Source organism: Diprion similis, chromosome 4, assembly GCF_021155765.1.
Source record: "Diprion similis isolate iyDipSimi1 chromosome 4, iyDipSimi1.1, whole genome shotgun sequence".
NCBI classification, from domain to species: domain Eukaryota; kingdom Metazoa; phylum Arthropoda; class Insecta; order Hymenoptera; family Diprionidae; genus Diprion; species Diprion similis.
Genome location: NC_060108.1, coordinates 18,759,637 through 18,779,186, shown reverse-complemented (window position 1 = coordinate 18,779,186; position 19,550 = coordinate 18,759,637). Strand labels below are relative to the sequence as shown.

General features: G+C 38.5%; 4 protein-coding genes across 11 annotated transcripts; 2 read left to right on the top strand and 2 right to left on the bottom strand.

Moving 5' to 3' along the window:
* Nucleotides 1-550: 550 nt before the first annotated feature.
* On the bottom strand, nucleotides 551-3,676 carry LOC124405738 (basic salivary proline-rich protein 1-like). The gene is made up of 5 exons (XM_046880897.1): nucleotides 3,416-3,676; nucleotides 3,207-3,283; nucleotides 2,999-3,080; nucleotides 2,387-2,597; nucleotides 551-2,250 (listed from the first exon to the last, which is right to left on the bottom strand). Exons 1-5 carry the CDS (start codon nucleotides 3,473-3,475, stop codon nucleotides 743-745), a joined length of 1,938 nt encoding a protein of 645 aa, XP_046736853.1. The 5' UTR covers nucleotides 3,476-3,676; the 3' UTR covers nucleotides 551-742.
* A 119-nt stretch (nucleotides 3,677-3,795) lies between these two features.
* LOC124405737 (mRNA (2'-O-methyladenosine-N(6)-)-methyltransferase) lies at nucleotides 3,796-11,944 on the top strand. Of its 3 annotated transcripts, none has more exons than XM_046880895.1 (8): nucleotides 3,796-4,059; nucleotides 4,250-4,312; nucleotides 4,427-4,518; nucleotides 4,941-5,233; nucleotides 5,318-5,625; nucleotides 6,149-7,513; nucleotides 7,636-7,911; nucleotides 11,652-11,944. In XM_046880895.1, the coding sequence occupies exons 3-8, from the start codon at nucleotides 4,482-4,484 to the stop codon at nucleotides 11,656-11,658; spliced, it is 2,286 nt and encodes a 761-aa protein (XP_046736851.1). In that variant the 5' UTR covers nucleotides 3,796-4,059; nucleotides 4,250-4,312; nucleotides 4,427-4,481; the 3' UTR covers nucleotides 11,659-11,944. The 3 variants fall into 3 exon arrangements, with proteins under 3 accessions (XP_046736851.1, XP_046736850.1, XP_046736852.1); XM_046880894.1 differs by lacking the exon at nucleotides 11,652-11,944 and adding an exon at nucleotides 10,075-10,982; XM_046880896.1 differs by lacking the exons at nucleotides 4,427-4,518; nucleotides 11,652-11,944 and adding an exon at nucleotides 10,075-10,982.
* LOC124405744 (2-oxoglutarate and iron-dependent oxygenase JMJD4) lies at nucleotides 11,426-13,118 on the bottom strand. The gene is made up of 4 exons (XM_046880912.1): nucleotides 12,838-13,118; nucleotides 12,371-12,668; nucleotides 12,023-12,296; nucleotides 11,426-11,948 (listed from the first exon to the last, which is right to left on the bottom strand). The coding sequence occupies exons 1-4, from the start codon at nucleotides 13,070-13,072 to the stop codon at nucleotides 11,502-11,504; spliced, it is 1,254 nt and encodes a 417-aa protein (XP_046736868.1). The 5' UTR covers nucleotides 13,073-13,118; the 3' UTR covers nucleotides 11,426-11,501.
* LOC124405741 (importin subunit alpha-3) lies at nucleotides 12,905-17,626 on the top strand. Of its 6 annotated transcripts, none has more exons than XM_046880904.1 (10): nucleotides 12,905-12,945; nucleotides 13,501-13,625; nucleotides 14,015-14,117; nucleotides 14,485-14,689; nucleotides 15,314-15,474; nucleotides 15,549-15,775; nucleotides 15,901-16,266; nucleotides 16,344-16,578; nucleotides 16,665-16,774; nucleotides 16,849-17,626. In XM_046880904.1, the coding sequence occupies exons 2-10, from the start codon at nucleotides 13,560-13,562 to the stop codon at nucleotides 16,939-16,941; spliced, it is 1,566 nt and encodes a 521-aa protein (XP_046736860.1). In that variant the 5' UTR covers nucleotides 12,905-12,945; nucleotides 13,501-13,559; the 3' UTR covers nucleotides 16,942-17,626. The 6 variants fall into 6 exon arrangements, with proteins under 6 accessions (XP_046736860.1, XP_046736861.1, XP_046736858.1 ...); XM_046880905.1 differs by lacking the exon at nucleotides 12,905-12,945 and adding an exon at nucleotides 13,015-13,033; XM_046880902.1 differs by lacking the exon at nucleotides 12,905-12,945 and adding an exon at nucleotides 13,127-13,325.
* Nucleotides 17,627-19,550: the final 1,924 nt, after the last annotated feature.

The window sequence follows — 19,550 nt, the reverse complement described above, 5'->3', positions numbered from 1 at the left end:
GATCTGGTTAATGTTTACTTTTTTATTATTAAGAGTTTGATCGTTACAAAGTTTTAACAGTAACGTTTTTATATTTAATTATAGCAGAACCTCAATTGTCCGACCTATTTTTAACCTAATTAAATTGAATAATCGAAAAACACGGATAATTCGATAAAGAAATATTGGTACGTTTCTGAGTTTCAGCGAATCTTATTACAACCCCAAGACGAGCTTAAATAATCCCGAACTGGAGTGACGTGGGTTCGGATAATCGAGGCTATACTGCAATTAATATTTAATACTAATGTGCTCGTTATTACCTGTCATATGTATTTTATACTAATGTAATATAGATAATACACATCCAATAAACTATTGGAGTCTTTTGAATAATTTTGTATAATTTTGTATAATTCTGTATAAGAGATATCAGGAAGCGTTCATTTCGTACACAGTAAACACTGGCAAATGATAAAAAAAATCTTTCTTGATGATGTCAACACGACTCGTCACTGTCGATAAGTCAAAATGATTGTATAGTACAATTTGACATTTAAATACCGAGTTTATTATATACAAAATCATCTAAAAATATAAGTCGATTAATCCTGAAATATACCCATTATTTATACATAACGCCTCGTGATCGAGAAAAACATAAAAAGTCATTAAAATGAGTAGTAATAATAATGACAATCATTATTATAATTGTAATACCAAATTGCTATGAAGACTTTTTTCAAGACACTGGCGGAATGAACTATTGGGGCGGAGGCTGATATCCATAGCCAGTATACTGATTGGGAGGTGGAGGACCTTGGGGACCAGGCGGGGGTGGCATATGTCCACCTGGAGGGCGAGGTGGATATTGCCCGTATCCTTGTCCTCCTGGTGGTGGGGGATAACTCTGCGGTGGGTATTGGGGATGCCCATAATGCTGTCCACCCTGAGGTGGATGGGGTGAATACACTTGGGGTTGACCGCCTGGAGATGGGGGTACATAGGTTTGCGTAGTCGCAGGATGAGACTGTGGAGGGCCGTAACCTCCTGGAGGCTGGGGAGGTCCAGATGGAGGCGGTGGCCCTTGTGGTGGACCGGGTGGAGGTTGAAAACCACTAGGAGCTGGGCTGGGTGACTGCTGCTGTTGCTGCTGCTGCGGTGGAGTTTGAGATTGCTGTTGCGGTTGATGCTGAGGCTGGTGTGGAGGTGGCTGATGCGAAGGTTGGTGTGAAGACTGATGCGATGGCTGATGAGGAGGTTGATGAGCGGACTGATGCGACGATTGATGAGGAGATTGATGAGGTGGCTGATGGGGTGCTTGGTGTGATGGAGGTGGGTGCGAGGGTTGATGAGGAGCTTGATGCGGCGGTGGATGCGGAGGTGGATGAGAAGTCTGGTGTGGCTGCTGATGCACAGGATAACCCGAGGGAGCTGGTCCAGGAGGTGTATAACCTCCACCCTGCGATGAAACTGGAGGAGCACCAGTTGGCGGGTAAGTCTGAGTGGATGCAACGGACGGTGTGCTAGTAGGCTGCCCGCTCTGAGCATAAGTGTTTACCCCACTAGCTGGAGGGGTACTGAAAGGTGGAGATGTTGATGCTGGACCATACTGTGATGGACCAGGACCAGGACCAGGACTGGGTTGGTTTCCATAGCTAGACTGTGGGCCAGCATTTTGTTGTGGTCCAGACTGTGGTGGTTGAGCTGGGGTAGACGTTGGTGGGGGTGGATAGCTTTGAGGAGGTACACTATTGGGATACCCCTGAGATGACGGAGGATAATTTCCAGCCTGCGTTGAATTGTATGCATTTGGGGGAGGCTGGGATGGAGGTTGTTGATAAGTCGGTTGAGGGCTGGGACTACCATACTGTCCTGGCTGCTGGGGTTGTGCGCTCGAAGGAAAGTTTTGTTGAGAAGCATTCGGAGGAGGGTATCCTTGCTGACTGGGAGGCGGCGGACCATATCCAGATGGAGGTTGGTTACCACCAGGAGGAGGATATCCTCCAGGTTGTGGCCCGTAGCTGTTGCCAGTGTTAGGTGGACCGTAATTCGGTTGGCTGGCAGCTGGATAACCCTGTTGTTGGGTAGGATTAGGAGATGCGTATTGGTTGGCCTGCCCTGGTGTGTAAGCTGCTGCCTGAGGTCCTGGATAGGTTGTGGCAGGATTCTGGTTCGAATAAGGCCCTGGATATCCTTGTTGAGTCGGTTGCTGAGGGTATCCTTGAGGTCCGCTTCTGTACTGCTGTGGGCCAGGGACTGGTCCAGGTCCTATTGAAATTTTGAACAAATAAATGCACGGATAATCGAACATAGCCAGTAATCAGATTGAGTAAAATGCTGGCTATAATATTAAGCATGAGGCTGATAGTAGGGTACAGCATACAAAAAATCAACGCCTACTTACGATTCATGCTCGGCCCTTGTCCAGGTATAACAGGACCACGATATCCTCCCTGAGGCATCGACTGTGCTTGATTGAATCCAGACATGGGTAAAGGCTGCTGCGTGTTTGGAGGCATTTCAGTACCAGGTCCTGCAGCTACAGGAGGACCTGCTGGTGGCCCTTGAGGCCCCATCATAGGATGCTGCGGTCCATTGGGCAAGCCTTGAGGTGGCTAAAATTGAAAAGAGTGCCATAACTGTGAGTTATATAAAAATATGAACGTTATGTTCAGAAAAACGGTTTGCAGCATAACCTCAACGAAAAACGGTTGTAATATATGTCCCAATAAAGAAATAAAAAAAAGAAAACTACGAAGAGGTTCAGTGATATAACAGTAAATAACACTGAGTGTTCGCTATAATGGGCGAATGGCCTGAAAGAAAATAATTAAAAGGAAGATCAACGAAGGTGCGAAATCTTGACTGTTTTTCAAGTTGATCATTACTATTGAATATCTGGTAGAAAACTGCGTTGATTTAGGATATGATGGAAGCAATTAACGTGTTTTAAAGAAATATTAAAGTACTAAATGAATTCAACCAAAGATTATGTACATTCAAATCAAAAACTCACTGGCAATAGAGCCTGGATATTTTGGTTAGCATCTGCGATAGATGCCAAGTATACCAAGTTGCGGTGCAAAACTTGCTGGTACCTAAAATTTGAATATGAAACTCGTCATCATTGCAGCAGGATAATACAAAATTCTGTGATCATCGTCCAACTGATTTATTTGATTATTGTTGATAAATTGAATCAATATAATTGGCGTGAGGCTCACTGTATGCATTCCTGAGGTTTTCCTTTGTTTTGGTACTCTTGAATAGTTTGAATAAGGTGACTGTTCTCATCCAGCATCTGAAAGAACGTGAACGTAGCATATGAATTGGCGCACTTTTTTTTAGAATTGTTTAAAAAAACTTAAAGCGCTTTTGTTTCTCCGCAGTGAATTTATTGAAACCTAAGATTCCTGCGTTACTCGAACCTTACCTTTTGTATTTGGGCTGGATTTGGCGGCGGTCTACCTCGCTGAGCAAACGTTACCGACATTTCGAAAGAAATATAAACTCGCTGACCAGCTCGGCAGAACACGAAATATTTTATATTCAGTTATAACGTGAAAATGATCGAAATTTTTACTAGCGGCGTCGGTCAAATCGGACGTAATAGTGACAGTAAAGTTCGTCCATTTTCCCCGTCGAGAAGCTGGGGAGACGATGCGCACTGTGGCCAAATAGTTCACGTGCTACAAACTTGACGGTAAAAAATCATTTCGCACATCACTCTCCATACCTCGATAAACAAAGCATTGCGATTGAGAACGGATTAACAGTTATCTTAGTTATACTTTCCTTGTTTTAATTTTCCAGACGTAATCGCTCAACTACGACTAATAAGAAAGTTATCAATTCCCGCAAGATATAATATTCAAATTTTGGTGTTGGCGACGCTTGTCCGTGTTTCCCCACCGCCGCCCCCGCGACCCGTGCAAGCGCCAAGTCTTCCCTCGGCTCTTCAGTCAGAGGCAAATGGCGTCGTACGGGTGGATATCGTCGCGTCAAGTTGTGAAAATTATGAATGAATTTTAATTGTTATGAAGAATATCAATTAAAGACGAACGGAAAAAGGTTCCGGTAAGTTGATGGAACACTCTTAGATAATTTCTGACACTGGGTTTGCTCAATTTTTGTGTTAATTTCATCATTATATGCTCGTGTCATTAGTTTGTAAACAAACACGGCACACGCAAAGTTCTGTCAGAATACAATTTTTCGAACTAAAAATAAGATGCCCTATTTTAATGAAATGTTCGATATCTTACAGCGGAATTATTCATCGCCTGACAAGGATTTGTAAATGAATATACTGATTATTGCAAATCTACTGGTAAGTTGAAAATTCAAATTGTTTTATCAATATTATTGTGTATACTACTATGCAGTTGGGTTCAATCTCTATACCGCGATCATTCATACCTTATGTTTATTGTGACCTGCTTAGATTAAACCGAAAATTATTATGAGGGACAGTGCTGCGAGACATAGACTGAGAAGCGATGACTAAGTTTTTACCAGGCACAAACTGGAAGCAAGGTGAGAAGAAATGAGCAGAGTTAATTTGTATCAGTATTGGCGATACAACAGTGTAAGGAGGTGCGACGAAATTTTAATCCCTGGCTCAGAAAGTTGAAAAGAAAAAAATCAAGTTTTTAATTTGAGCTTAAATTCTTCACATTTATTGATTGGTTATGCATTTATCTTATTGCGGTGAAAACTTAGTCGAGGAACCTGCTTGTTACCTTGAAATAAAACTTTGAATACTTGTTTCAATAACTAGAAATATTTTTGTGTCAAACATTAAGGTTTCCTTGCTGTTTGTTCTTTGCTATGAAAACATCCAAATTTTCATTGCTTATCATTTTTTAACCTAAGGAGTACAAGAGCTATACACAGACTCTAATTGGTTAATAATAAGAAGATTCTCCACAAATATATATTTCACGTTTGTTCCACAGGTGACTGTTATACCGTACTTGACAATTACGTCACAACGATGAACGAAGTTAGCGGAGGAAAGCAAGAAATGACTAGTAATTCAGCATGGGAAGCTTTGGCTGGCCAGTCAGTTTCGGCATTGCCTACCATGCATCATCATCAGCTTTTACAACCGGAAGCAAATCCTCCGGTTACTCAAGTTATTGTACCAACACCAGTTAAACTTCAAGCAGCAATACTACCGCCACCTCAAAGTGTGGTTGAGCATTGTCCTCCTTTAGCTCATATGCAGCAAACCTCACTTGCTTCACAGGTGAAGTTCCACTTCAAAAACTCATTGATATCACAAGTAATTGTATTTTACATTAATTGCAAGTACCTTCGTTACATTTTGCAGGCTACTGCGCCAGGTGCTTTTGTCGATTCTGAACTATCACCTGAGCTCCAACAGCAGGGATGGAAAAAGTTTTGGAGCAAAAGGGAAAACAGACCGTATTTTTGGAATAAGTCGACTGGAGAATCTCTCTGGGTTCCTCCATCACTCAAACCGCAATTTGATCCAATAACTGATCCCTTGGGTATATGCGGCGTACCACCGGCTCCTGGCAATGGTCCGATAGCCCCTGCTACTCCTGCAACTACGCTTAAACGCAGAGCATCTGAGGACAGCCCTGTTGCTTCTGCAGCAAAGAAATTCATTTTAGCGTAAGCATTAACTTTGAAAGTTAATTTCAGATTCAAGCCTAAGAGAGCCTTTGTTTCTGTGTATCTAATCGGTTTGATGGTGATGTAGTTATTTGTCATTTTGATGTTGAGATCAAGCTGCAATGAATCCTAAGGAGAAAGGTATAAACTCAAGAATATTTCGGAACACCACAACTGGAGTAAGAATTTCAGTTCAGAAAGATAAATTAATCGCGTAGTTGTGAGGACACACAGTTTAACTTGAAAGAATAGGGTTTTTGGGAGTCTGCAGATTTGAGCCTTATTTTGCTGCTGGTGGCACATAGAGATTCTATAAAATAGGATTATTCAAAATTATCACCAACAATACGAGGTGTTCGAACATCTTAAATCTTAGTTTCAAACATGTGCTCGTAAAAACTACTTTTACTAAATAATGATGGAAGGCAAAATCTGATGAAACAATCTCAGTAAACTACTTTGATTAAGGAATGCTGTTTGCTTGTCATGGAAATTAAAGATACTATTATCATTACTAATGCAGCGGCCCATGGGACTTGGAGATCTCAACAAATGTAATAATTTACGAAAGAGGACCTTCGAACTTACCCCACATTCATCCGGACGTTGAAGCCTTCAGATGTGGATTGCTTGCAAAATTACGCCAGTGCTATCAAGAGCTCTGTCACACGCGAGAATCTATAGACGCTCCCAGGGATTCCTTCAATCGGTGGCTGATGGAGCGCAAAGTCATTGATTGCGGCTCAGACCCATTACTTCCGAGTCAATGTTTCCCAGAAATATCAATGTCTATGTATCGTGAAATAATGAACGATATACCAATGAAACTTGTCAGACCAAAATTCACTGGTGATGCCAGGAAACAGCTGTCAAGATATGCCGAGGCAGCTAAGAATATGATAGAATCTAGGTCTGCGTCTCCCGAAAGTAGAAAAGTTGTTAAATGGAATGCTGAGGACACCTTTCAATGGCTAAGAAGGACGGTTGGTGCTACTTTTGATGATTTTCAAGATAGATTAGCTCATTTAAAAAGGCAATGTCAACCTCACTTGACGGAGACAGTAAAAGCTAGCGTCGAGGGAATCTGTTTAAAAATTTACCACCTTTCGACAGACTACGCAAAAAAAATTAAAGATAAGAACTGTCAAATAACGAAAGAAAGCGGGCTCGCAGACGTCATACCATTGACAGGTCCTGTGAGTAGCCAGAGAAAAGTATGGTGCTATCCTGTGCAGTTCTCCTTGCCAAGTCCGCGTTTACCGCAAATAGAGTACTTACCAGAAAGAGAACAAACCATGCTACGCTTTCATGGAGACACAATGGGCATAAATAACACGCACTTGACAAAACTGGAACATTTGTACAGATATAATTGCTTTGACGATAAAAAATTCGAGATGTTTCTACCCCGAGTTTGGTCCATGCTCAAAAGATACCAAACGTACCTTGGAATAAATGAGGGTCAAGCTACGCAAATGGCATTGCCAGTCACTGTCTTTGAGTGTCTTCAGAGAACTTTTGGCGTCACTTTTGAATGCTTTGCTTCTCCATTGAACTGCTACTTCAGACAATATTGCTCGGCATTTGCCGATACAGATTCTCACTTTGGATCAAGAGGACCTTTCCTTGACTTCAGGCCCATTAGTGGCTCCTTTGAAGCCAATCCTCCATACTGTGAGGAGCTAATGGAGGCCATGGTTAATCATTTTGAGCAATTGCTTGCTGATTCAGTTGAGCCTCTCTCGTTTGTAGTTTTTCTACCCGAATGGAGAGATCCGGCACCTAACGCACTTCTAAAACTTGAGAGTAGTCACTTCAAACGCAAGCAAGTTGTTGTGCCTGCAATGGAACATGAGTACCGACACGGCTTTCAACATATCCTTCCTAAGTGAGTGTTACAGTCAATTAGGTATCGTGTCTTTTTCATTCAACCCTCATCTAATAGTGTTTTTAAAATCTGGTTGAAAACTTTTATCTAAAAGTAGTATATATTGAGCTTGGTTCTTTTAGGGGAGAAGTCAATATACGAGCAGCACACGGTACTCTTGTTGTGTGGCTGCAGAACGCTGCTGGTAATGCACGTTGGGGACCGACGGATGACCGAGTAGAGGCACTCTTAGAGGCTTGGAGACCTGGGAGAGAAAGGGAAAGAGATAGACAAGAACTACTCTCCCCACCACGGCAAACACATCAACCTATCGCTGCTACCCCCATTCCTGTGGCGTCAACACCCACGACCCCAACGACCCCACTTTCATCCTTGTCTACTCTTTCAACACATCCCATGTAAGTAATCAATCACAGCGAGAAGCGTGTAAATCTTGAAAAATCAATTACATGACAGAGTATGTTCATATTGCTGAATAATAAGTTGTCTTCCGTTTCTTCTCATCCTGCATATGCCTCGTTCGCAGACCCAAATAAAAAATTATTTTGTTTTTTTCCATACTCTCGTCACACTTGGCAAGGCAAGAAATTTGAAAGATGCCAAAATTCTTTCTTATTTTCAAATTAAAAATAATGTACATATTAAATAATTAAACTTGGTACAGTTGGCAATGCGTAGTTGTTGCTGCAGGATTTTGCAATTTACCCGTTACGTCTATTTCAATGACACAGTTGGTCGATTACGATGTTGCCTTGGTCTTCCCTAAAAAATTAAAATGTGTAATGAATTTTGGCGTAGAAAAAATCCCTTGCTTCGCATAATGTACTATTTTCTAGTGAGTAGCAAGATAATTTCTTTTCAAATTATTTTTCTTTTATGTGAAGCAACGCAATACATCTTGTTGTATAATATTAGTTCATGTAGTCTTTACTCTTTAGAAAGTCTGATCGTCCATGAAAAATGTTATTTGTTCTCAATCATTGCGTTTAGACTTTTGATAGTATTCAGGCTATTGAAATCGTAGATATACTTGCCATGCAAGTTGAAAATATAAAATTAAGATGTAGAAATACAACAAAAAGAATACATGAAAAGTGCGTGTTATCTAAATTTTACATGGCACATGAATTGTGGGTTATTAATTACTCTTTAATAACCAGCTTTCACCAGTTTCAAGCGTTATTTTATACAAATGCTTTGTGTTTTGCCTAAGTAATAGATTGGGGTATGTGCAACCCGGATGTTTTCAGGTTATTACAACTCTCACAAATTATAAACCACTTGAAGCTTACCAAATAATATTTAATTTCAATCTAATAAGGAAAAAAAAAAACGCACATTTATTATAATTTTAATATCGAATCTATAAATAATACTGATTTACGCTCAAAATAATATCTGATTTTATTATATAATGTATCTATATGCGTACACACAGTGAAGTAAAAAAGCTAAGATATATTGTAATGTAAAACATATTAATGACTATACATAAGAAATTCGAGGAGAATACAAATAGATCATCAAGTACAATCAGTCGTATGGTAATTTTCGTGCCAAGCGTATCTACACAAAAAATGATATTAGATGCATATCATGAAACCTATATAAAACCATGCACAACGGATTAAGTTGCCAGATAAAGAGATTTCAGCAAACTTTATGTGAATAGCATTGAAAGATTAGTTATTTGTTTTGTTTCTCTGTTTATCTCTTTAAAAAACTTGCAGTTTCCATTTTCATATTGCACCGAATTACTAGCTTCGTAGTCAACAATTTGCTGAAGCACTTTCGAATTTAGTTTTAAATACTTGAATTGTCGGATAGATTTTATACATTTTTATCAGCTGTACACCATCTTACTTATATTTTCCACGTATATATAAATATATACATGCTTGTAAACTTGAGTGTATGTATCTATATATTTCTGTATACATGCGTCTCTATTTGAACTACAAATCTTTAATGTATTGCTGCATAACCAATTGGTAGCATGATTAAGACAATACATAAACTCTCAAGTTTTAAATGTGGCGTTACATTGCTTTACGTTTAAAAAAGATATAAAAATATTAATATATGTATGAGTGTGTGTGTGCGTGTGTATATACACACGCGCGCGCGCACACACACAGATTGACATATATATATATACATATATAGTGTACATATACTTATATACATTAATGTATATGTATACAAGGAGGTGAAAGAAGTTGAAAAGCTGAACATGATAGAGTATCTATAGTTTCTAAGGAACCAGATTGGGGCAAGTATTTGTCAATCTTGAATACAACGGGCAATTATTTTCATTCGCAATTGAATACAAGTAGTTGAAGGAGTTGTGATCAATTGTTGATTGAAAATATTGTTCGCATGCTGAATGAGAGTATTGTACATATTGATACCATTGAAAATTGTCAAATTGGCTGGACTTTTGATCATTTCTGTTTAAAATGTGATTCTGTACAGAACAATCTGATTTATTTGTCAATGAATGTATAATAGATTATACAGAAATATGTATGACCATTAAGTCAAAAACAAATTATTCGCAGAGCATCAGCGCAGCTAATTTTTAGGTGAAAATGCTACACTTGGTAGTTGCTGCATACGAAGAATTTTCTCGTAACCATTTTTTAAATCTACTTTGAAGTTTTATTAATATTTTTTGTAGTGTGCATTTACTTTAAGTATCATATATGGTACTTGACAGGGTTTCTCCTCAAAGCATGCAATTGTCAAGGTCCTTGATATTGAATAAGACGTTACTGCTGGTCTAACACATTTTCTCCTACATTTATATTAAAGTGAGACAATTGTTTATTGTTCTTCAGGACTTCCCATGTACTATGTACCTCCTGTGCTGTCTTGTAGATATTTATTGATGATTTTACACAAAAGTTGATAGAGCTTTCAAAGCGTCGAATTATACAATCAATAAACTGTTTTTTTTTTTTAAACTGTTACGCTGTGCCTTAATCTTTTTTCCAACATTTACCCATTTACTGATCTGTCGGTTTTGTGCCGATCCAACTCACTAATATCTATGTATAATGTGAAAAGGTAAATTTCATGATAAGAATTTGGTTCATATTTAGTGACTAACATCAATATTCTCATTCCGAATTAATTCTTCTGGTGTAAATCCATAGGTCATGTATAATCTGTTCTAGACAGACATAATAATATAAAATTTTGAAATGAACAAACCTAAAACTTAGTAAATATATTGCTAACTGGCGAAATATTTTCTCAAGATATACCTGATTACATCTGTTTAAATTCATTCTTATGACACCCATCATTTTCAAGGATCATTTTGAAAGCTCTGTGCGACTTGCTAATGAATGTTTGTTATTGTTATTATCGGTATCTTTCGCAAATATTATTAAAATGAGTTGATGTCATACGAACATCATCATTTTCGTCATCTTCACGATAAAAAAAGTTGACCTGAAATTATCAAAATATAAATATCCATGTTTCGATACAGAGCAAGTCTACTGTGCAATAGTAGAGGTTAAAATAAAGTAAATTGTGTATTGTAAATAAGAACTTATCATAAAACAACACATAATTGGGAATGATAATTATCAATAATTCTGCAAAAATTTTAATATTTTGTAAGACATTATGAGTAAGAATGTTATATAAATAAATAAATTCGTCTTAATTATAGATATACAAGAATAATTATATATCGTTTAATCCTAAATTCAATAGAAGGTTTATCAAGGTACAAAAGAATAAACATCAAAAAATATCACGAATGCTTACATAACAGAAAATTGGTAATGTATTCACCACTATTCAAATTGTGATCACAATATTGCATAATATAAACACATTGTATAAATTAAAATGCGGCAAGAGTTTTGTACTAATAAAAACTGAAAACATAACGAGACATTTTAAGGTATTAGTACATTTATTTGAAAAAATATAACGAAGAAACTACAGAGTTTAATTTCCTAGTACAAAGTTAATCTCCAAATGATGGATTTACAGCTAAGATTTTATTTATTTCATGAACAAGAAATCTTGCTTCGTTTTCACTAAAAATTAGACGCTGTATGCACTTTTCTTCAACATCTCTAATCATATCGTCTAACACCAGCCTAATTTGTTTCAGATCGTAAAAGCAATGATTTCTTCCCAAATGCCAAGTGTGAAAACTAATCACAGGAGTATCCTTCATGATCAGACCCATACGTTTCTTTGCCAGGAATGAGAGGAACTTGTAGAATTGTACATAGTTCATGCCATGTGAAGCTTTCAACATTAATTGACAGTGATCATCCCAACCATCCATGTCACGACAGTCATCAACTTCTCTCATCACTGCACAAAGTTCTTTCTTTAAGGAAATCCATACATTCCAAACGTTGCAACCATTGATCCAATTATGATTGATAGAAATAGTGTCTTCCTAAAAATACGCATTTATTCAATAAGCATTTAGTAGTAATAAGTTAGTGCTTACAGTACTGAAAACTATAATACCAAATTCCACACTTGATGATGCCACCCAGATGGAACAAATACTATTTCACCGGGTTGTTGAATAATTTCATAATGTTTGAGTCTATCTTCATGATAATTTGGATACATTGTTTTATTTAACAACTCATTGGAAGTGGTTATGTCATAGATTAATTTGCCATTCTTATCTCGCAGACTATCTTCTTCCCCAGGTGCAAAGAGAAGCCAGCGTTTTTTCCCAACTATATTAGCTGACCAGCTATAAGATGAGAAGACATCTGCATGAAATGGTGTCCTAAAAGTACATGAAAGCAATGAAAATTCTATGAACCAATATAATGGCTAATTTTAACATTCTTATAGTTATACCATGTTCCTTTTGGACCCATGTAGATAAACATATAATCGTCATTTAATTCTTCCTGTTCTGTGTAATATTCGTTTAACCAATCAGAGGCGAAATACTGAGGAACATCATAAATCGGGATACGCGGATTATTTTTTACGCAATGCCAGTCCTTCAGATATAGTAAAGGCATATTTTTTGGATGACTAAGGTCACGATATGTGATCCAATAGTCGACATAATCAGCCAATGCCATATCATCCTTGAGCTGGGAATTGTAGTATTTTGCTGTACAGTCAGCAACAGGTGCAATACAGGATCCTGTGAGAAAATTTTGCTCATATGAGAAGTATATTGGTAAGTGGGAAATGAATTCATCATAATACTCTATTACATGAATTTTTCTTCAATCAGGATTGATACATTTCGAAACAATCCAAACTGTAATTTCATATTCAGTGGTGAATATTATTGAGTGCATAGCTCTCACCGAATACTCTTTTGATGTATTCAAAATTTGGCGCGTTGTCTGCTTGCCACATTTGTCTGCACGGCCATGCATCCGTGGCAGATTGTATCACGCAGGGTATATTGTTCTGTAAATATCTTCTAAAATATTCATTGTATGATAAAGAGTGATTGACATATTCAGTGACGTCATTTTCAACTGATGTTCCCAAATTGTGGTATGCATAATCGTCCGAAATATCTATAACGTTAGTCATTCCGCGTTTGCTGTAAATTTATTTTAGGTTAGGTTCTCTCTTTTCGGATGAACCTAAAACTATATATATCAATCTAGAGTGGAACCGCGATAGTAAAATCCGTAGAATCGAAATGCAAAACTACGCAAGCGCTTCTGATTGGTTCATGGTTAAAGCGTTTTGACGTTCGTCAAATTCGAGGCCGCTAGGCTCTGTGGCAAATTTGTATAATTTCGGAACACCGTCTTCTTGATTCTTCTCGTTTTTCCCAGAGGTGAAAAAGCTGTATTTGTTGGGAGAAACGTGACTTTATTCGTGTGAATAGTTGAAACGAAATCTGTTATGCATGGTAGTGCATATTCGAGTATTTTAATTAATCACACTACGGAATGCAGCAGTTGAAATAGATTGTGAAATAGGTTTGTTAACAAAGAAATTTCTTAACATAGTGTCTCTATAAAACCGGCACATCACATCTACGCTAGGACGAACATTGGTTATCGCAAAAATGGCGTCTGATCCACTAAATAAGAACCGAATGCAAGTTTTCAAGAACAAAGGAAAAGATCAAGATGTAAGTATCCGCATTATGGGCAGATATTCCTCCCTTAGCATGGCTTTGTACTTGTTTTACTAAAAATTATCTGTCCCCGTCGCACGGTTTTAATACGTTGAAACCACCAACTCTTTTCAAACCTTCAGTCATGTTTGGTATTTTAACCATTTAATCAGTGACTCACCTACATACCTTGCAATTGGATCATTTTCGAGCAATTTTCCACGAATCAGTTTCACGATCTTCTATTACCTCGATACGGTGTCACCCAAAAATTCGGACATGATATTTTTTCTTTTTGATTAACCATGCCTTGGGCAGTAACGGAAAAAAAAAATTGTAAAGAAAATATGAATACCATATCCGCACTTAGCTATAGTTGCTTCCTAATAAGAATTCATTTCCAGGAAATGCGCAGGAGAAGAAATGAAGTGACCGTCGAGCTTCGGAAGAATAAACGTGAGGAAACGCTACAGAAACGGAGGAACGTACCTATCACAGATTCCACGGGTAAGGTGATATCTGATAGAATGTTATTGCATTGGGCTGCTTGTAGCAGTTTCATGAATGCCTTATTTATTGTTAAATCATTATTGACAGGTGTAAGCAATATTGGTGATATCCATTCCTCATGTAGTGTCAAATCTAGTTTTTTATATGCAGTTAAACTGTAATTCCTAGTTATATTGTGATATATAATAAATAATAAGAGGAATTAATCACGTCATCTCATTTTACATTCTACGACGAATCTGTGATATACTTGAAAAATTAAATGCTCTGTAACATGACGTACTTTCTCATTTTATTCAGAAGTTCATGCGTTACAAGAAAATTATGTCTAGATATTCAATTGAGTAATGAATTGGTTGATTAGATGAAGAAGATGTGGAGAAGAATCTTGCAAAAATCGATTTGGGTGAATTGGTGGCTAAAGCAGGGAGCGCTGAATCCGCCGAGCAGTTGATTGCCGTCCAGTCTGCACGAAAGTTACTGTCCTCAGATCGTAATCCTCCAATAGACGCCTTGATTGATAGCGGAATCCTGCCAATTTTGGTACACTGTCTTGATCGACATGACCAGTAAGTTAAAATACCCCATTCCTTTAAATCAATGTTTTCTCCATACATTTTATGCATACAACACAAATTCATATTGACACAAATACTCTATAACATCGTTAAAAAACCGATCGCGAGTAATAGTCTTCCTTTTTTCTCTTACAATTTCGTCAATAAATATTTCTCGATTATTTTATAACACTGAAAGCGGTACGATACACGTAGCATCATTTTTGCAATATCTGTTCAGAAAGTTGGGTTTTTGAAGATTCTAGGGCATGGGTAAAGTATTTTTTCCGAACAGTGCGCAAATGAAAAGTGGGCACATATACACATTCAAAAACTTCCACTTTTCACATTAAGGATTTTTCGGCGCATACACACTTGCAAATAGTTCAATTTTATGGACTGTCTGTAACTGCTCCATTGAGCACCAGTTACTTAGCCTAAATATCAGCGTTGCTTTCGGTACTTTTTAAATCAATCTTTTCCCACAGGTGTTGCAACAAATATGACATACCATACATGCGGACAGGGGATACCTGACTCGTGTGATTGCAGCACATGCCCCTGTGTCAATAGCCACACTAGTTTGGTTATTCCCTACTTTTCCCACTTGTCAAATAATTTAATACTATTTTACAGTCCATCCCTGCAGTTTGAAGCAGCGTGGGCATTGACGAACATTGCAAGCGGTACATCTGCTCAGACACAGGCAGTTGTGAAAGCTGGTGCAGTGCCATTATTTTTACGACTTTTATTGTCCAGCCAGCAGAATGTCTGTGAACAAGCAGTATGGGCTCTAGGTAAGGAATCAAACCATGCTGTGCGTTATGCAATTTTTATCGATTGTTTTATCGAATTTATTATTTGTCCTTAGGAAATATTATAGGAGATGGGCCGGCACTGAGAGATTATGTAATAAACCTTGGCGTTGTGCCACCACTTTTAACTTTCATTAAGCCAGATATACCTATCACCTTCTTGCGGAACGTTACGTGGGTGATAGTCAACTTGTGTAGAAACAAAGATCCCCCTCCACCAGTAGGGACGATTAAAGACATTTTGCCAGCACTCAATGTACTTATTCTACACACGGACATTAATGTGAGTAGATTGTCATATCCAGCTTTACATTATTCTTCTCTACTGGATTTCAGGTTATGCAAAGTTTCAACTTTTGATAATCTATCAAAGACTCAACGAACATTTGGTTTTTATTTTTCCCATAGATTCTTGTTGATACGGTGTGGGCTCTGAGTTATTTGACTGATGGTGGAAACGAACAGATTCAAATGGTTATAGACAGCGGGGTTGTACCACGTCTAATTCCTCTGCTCTCTCACAAAGAGGTCAAAGTTCAAACGGCTGCTCTTAGAGCTGTTGGCAATATCGTTACTGGTACTGATGAGCAGACGCAAACTGTCTTGAATTGTGATGCTTTGTCCCATTTCCCTAACCTGCTAAATCATCCTAAGGAGAAGATTTGCAAGGAAGCCGTGTGGTTTCTGTCAAACATTACTGCTGGCAATCAATCTCAAGTTCAGGCGGTGATTGACAAGCAGCTATTGCCACTTATTATTAATAACTTGTCAAAGGTATTTAAATTCAATCACAATTTGTTAGTTGACTTGATTTACAAAAATCTAACACCCCATATTCTATGATTGGGCAGGGAGAATTCCAGACTCAGAAAGAAGCAGCGTGGGCGATCAGTAATTTAACAATAAGTGGAAACAGGGAGCAGGTGGCACGCCTGATTCAAGAGGGGGTAATTGCACCGTTCTGCGATCTATTGTCTTGCAAAGATAGTCAAGTTGTTCAAGTTGTGCTTGATGGTATCCATAATATGCTCAAAATGGCGGGAACTCAAGTTGAACAACTGGCCAATATGATTGAAGAGTGCTCGGGTATGTCGATATGATGGAATAGTACTCTGTCAGAACTTATTCTTGTCTTATTGTTTAATGTATAATAATGGGTTAATTACTTGCAGGATTGGATAAAATTGAGGCGTTACAAAACCATGAAAATTTAGATATCTACAGATTGGCCTATGACATCATTGAACAGTACTTCTCGGAGGAGGTAAGTAAAGATAATTTGTTGCCACAGCTTTGTTGAATATTTTAAGACAGTATGGCGTCTAACAGATTTATGTTTCGTTCTTGTGACTTCAGACTGATGATACAAATTTGGCGCCTCAGACGACGGAAGGAGCCTTCCAGTTTGATCCAACGACAACTATACCTAGTGACGGCTTCAAATTCTGAGATATCCTCGTCTCTTCCTCGCCCTTTCCTCGTCGAAGAACCGTCCCCCAACTACGGCGGGAAGCCACAGCCTCCCGCTACCTCCTCATCCAGATTATCCTCCCAATCCTTCTTGTTCCAATGACCAAGATCCAAGACTCTCGAAGGGGAATATTTCTCGTCACCTCCCAGACATCGCGCGGCATTCACCTGCTGTTCGGCCCGCGATAAGAACCGTCTCGTTCATAATTTTGCAAGAGAGTTAGTTTGCAACGAAGCGCTGCAAAAGTGCGAATCAGCTTTTTATTTTTTCATGATTTTTTTGTTTTGTATTTTATACAATAGAGAAACAAGTCTTATTCAGATGCTAAACGCAATATATATTATATATATATTTACGTAGTAACAAGAACGTGAGTGCGCATGGAGTGCAAACGTTTAAATTATTTAGGACGAATTGTTTAAATGATTCTACAGAACAATAGCACTGTTTGAGTTGCCTGCTCTCTAATATCGCTGGGCCGAGTCTTGGTTCATGACGTTACATTTATAAACGATTTGTGTATATTTTAGGCATGTTAAATTTATAATGATATTGAATACTGAATAAATTGATTAACTGCTCTTGACTAGTAATCTTGATAATTATGATCATTCTGTAAGAAGGCGCAACATCAATAAAACTGAAAGTGTGGTATAAATCCAATATACATGTGTATTCATTGTGTTGTATCTCAGGCACTGCAACTGTCCTACGTTCTTCCGTTTCCATTTGTATTTACGTCAGCATCTGTGTATACACACAAGCCACTTGCTATTGGTTATATGCCAAGGGTCTTATCTCAGGCACTGCAACTGCCTGACTACATTCTTCTGTTTCAGTTGTTATTTAGTATGTGTGTATTATTGCATACATGCATTCCTCAATTGACCTATGGCACTTGCGATTGCGTTAATGATGCGCAGTTCTGATGTGCAGCTACGTTTGAGACGACTATGGCTGATTCGCTATAGCTAAACACCTTGTCAAAAGTGGCAACCGCTGTGTTGAAACTTGTGCCGCTATCTCTGGGGACCCAGTACATACATCACGATGACAAGCCCAGATTCAGAACTGTTTTCTCGAAATAAGATTCATTGATCTCTGGCTTACCGGCCTACGAATTTAACACGTTCCGGGACCAGCTGTGCTGTACGAAACACCACTTCGCTGCCAGGAGATGATACCAGGCGCGGGACCAGCATTATACCAAAACAATGGCTATTCGGTGCAGGGGTGCAGGATGACCCCTTTTGTCACACGGAGGTAGCTCTTCTGGCTCCTCTCCTAAGGTGGTCACCTCGTACCAGGCTGACGACTCCTACAGCATATTACCCTCGGAAATTCAGAAAATTAGAATAGGTTAAGTTTAGTTACGAGGATCTATTGCAAGCTAGTTTTACATAAACTTCTTCACCTGGGAGAGTGAATTAGTGTGATGGTTCCGAACTATTTTGTGCTCACTCATTGGCATTCCAACGATCTGAACGAGCATACGAGGATTTGGTGCTAGCATGAAAAAGGATACTTGGGTGGGTTTTACGAAATATCCATGTCCGTTGCGCTTATGAAAACTCATCAATAATTAATAAAATTAATACGGGATGGGGTTGAGTAGAATTCTGCTGCTGGTCTTTGCGTCGTAATTTCTTTGCTGTTGGTCAGACGCTATTTTTGCTGTGTTTTTTGGGTTCCTGGGGGTCCAATTAGTCAAGAACGACCCATACAAATCGATTCCAAGCCGAGAAGTTTTCGGCTCAAAAAATGACGAAAAAGTAAGGCTAACCCCTTTGGATTTTTTGCAAAAATTTCGACGATTCTGAAAAGTGCTGCAATAAAGTTTTTCAGGCACTATTCCGACGTAATTTTGCGAGAGAAATCGATTGAGCGCAGTCCGAATGCGCTGCGAGCAACGGATCAAAAGTTACAGCCAAAAAACGAAAGACGTATTTTCCCAATTTATCTGCTGCTGGTCTTTGCGTCGTGAATTCTCTGCTGTTGGTCCTACGCTATTTTTGCTGTGTTTTTTGGGTTCCTGGGGGTTCATTTAGTCAAGAACGACCCATACAAATCGATTCCAAGCCGAGAAATTTTCGGCTCAAAAAATGACGAAAAAGTAAGGCTAACCCCTTTGGATTTTTTGCGAAAATTTCGACGAATCTGAAAAGTGCTGCAATAAAGTTTTTCAGGCACTATTCCGACGTAATTTTGCGAGAGAAATCGATTGAGCGCAGTCCGAATGCGCTGCGAGCAACGGATCAAAAGTGACAGCCAAAAAACGGAAGACGTATTTTCCCAATTTTTCTGCTGCTGGTCTTTGCGTCGTGAATTCTCTGCTGTTGGTCCTACGCTATTTTTGCTGTGTTTTTTGGGTTCCTGGGGGTCCAATTAGTCAAGAACGACCCATACAAATCGATTACAAGCCGAGAAATTTTCGGCTCAAAAAATGACGAAAAAGTAAGGCTAACCCCTTTGGATTTTTTGCGGAAATTTTGACCATTCTGAAAAGTGCTGCAATGAAGTTTTTCAGGCACTATTCCGACGTAATTTTGCGAGAGAAATCGATTGAGCGCAGTCCGAATGCGCTGCG

Excerpts from the sequence above, each read along its gene's own strand:
- LOC124405738 (XM_046880897.1), bottom strand. The coding sequence starts at position 3,475 with ATGTCGGTAACGTTTGCTCAGCGAGGTAGACCGCCGCCAAATCCAGCC. Across the intron at positions 3,284-3,415 it reads ATCCAGCCCAAATACAAAAG|ATGCTGGATGAGAACAGTCA; the intron begins GTAAGGTTCGAG and ends ACGTTCTTTCAG. Across the intron at positions 2,251-2,386 it reads ACAAGGGCCGAGCATGAATC|GACCTGGACCAGTCCCTGGC; the intron begins GTAAGTAGGCGT and ends AAATTTCAATAG.
- LOC124405737 (XM_046880894.1), top strand. The coding sequence starts at position 4,482 with ATGACTAAGTTTTTACCAGGCACAAACTGGAAGCAAG. Across the intron at positions 5,234-5,317 it reads AAACCTCACTTGCTTCACAG|GCTACTGCGCCAGGTGCTTT; the intron begins GTGAAGTTCCAC and ends TACATTTTGCAG. Across the intron at positions 7,912-10,074 it reads ACTCTTTCAACACATCCCAT|AGCATCAGCGCAGCTAATTT; the intron begins GTAAGTAATCAA and ends AATTATTCGCAG.
- LOC124405744 (XM_046880912.1), bottom strand. The coding sequence starts at position 13,072 with ATGACTAACGTTATAGATATTTCGGACGATTATGCATACCACAATTTG. Across the intron at positions 12,669-12,837 it reads ATACATCAAAAGAGTATTCG|GATCCTGTATTGCACCTGTT; the intron begins GTGAGAGCTATG and ends ATTTTCTCACAG. Across the intron at positions 11,949-12,022 it reads ATCATCAAGTGTGGAATTTG|GAAGACACTATTTCTATCAA; the intron begins GTATTATAGTTT and ends GCGTATTTTTAG.
- LOC124405741 (XM_046880904.1), top strand. The coding sequence starts at position 13,560 with ATGGCGTCTGATCCACTAAATAAGAACCGAATGCAAGTTTTCAAGAAC. Across the intron at positions 15,475-15,548 it reads ACAAGCAGTATGGGCTCTAG|GAAATATTATAGGAGATGGG; the intron begins GTAAGGAATCAA and ends ATTTGTCCTTAG. Across the intron at positions 16,267-16,343 it reads TTATTAATAACTTGTCAAAG|GGAGAATTCCAGACTCAGAA; the intron begins GTATTTAAATTC and ends ATGATTGGGCAG.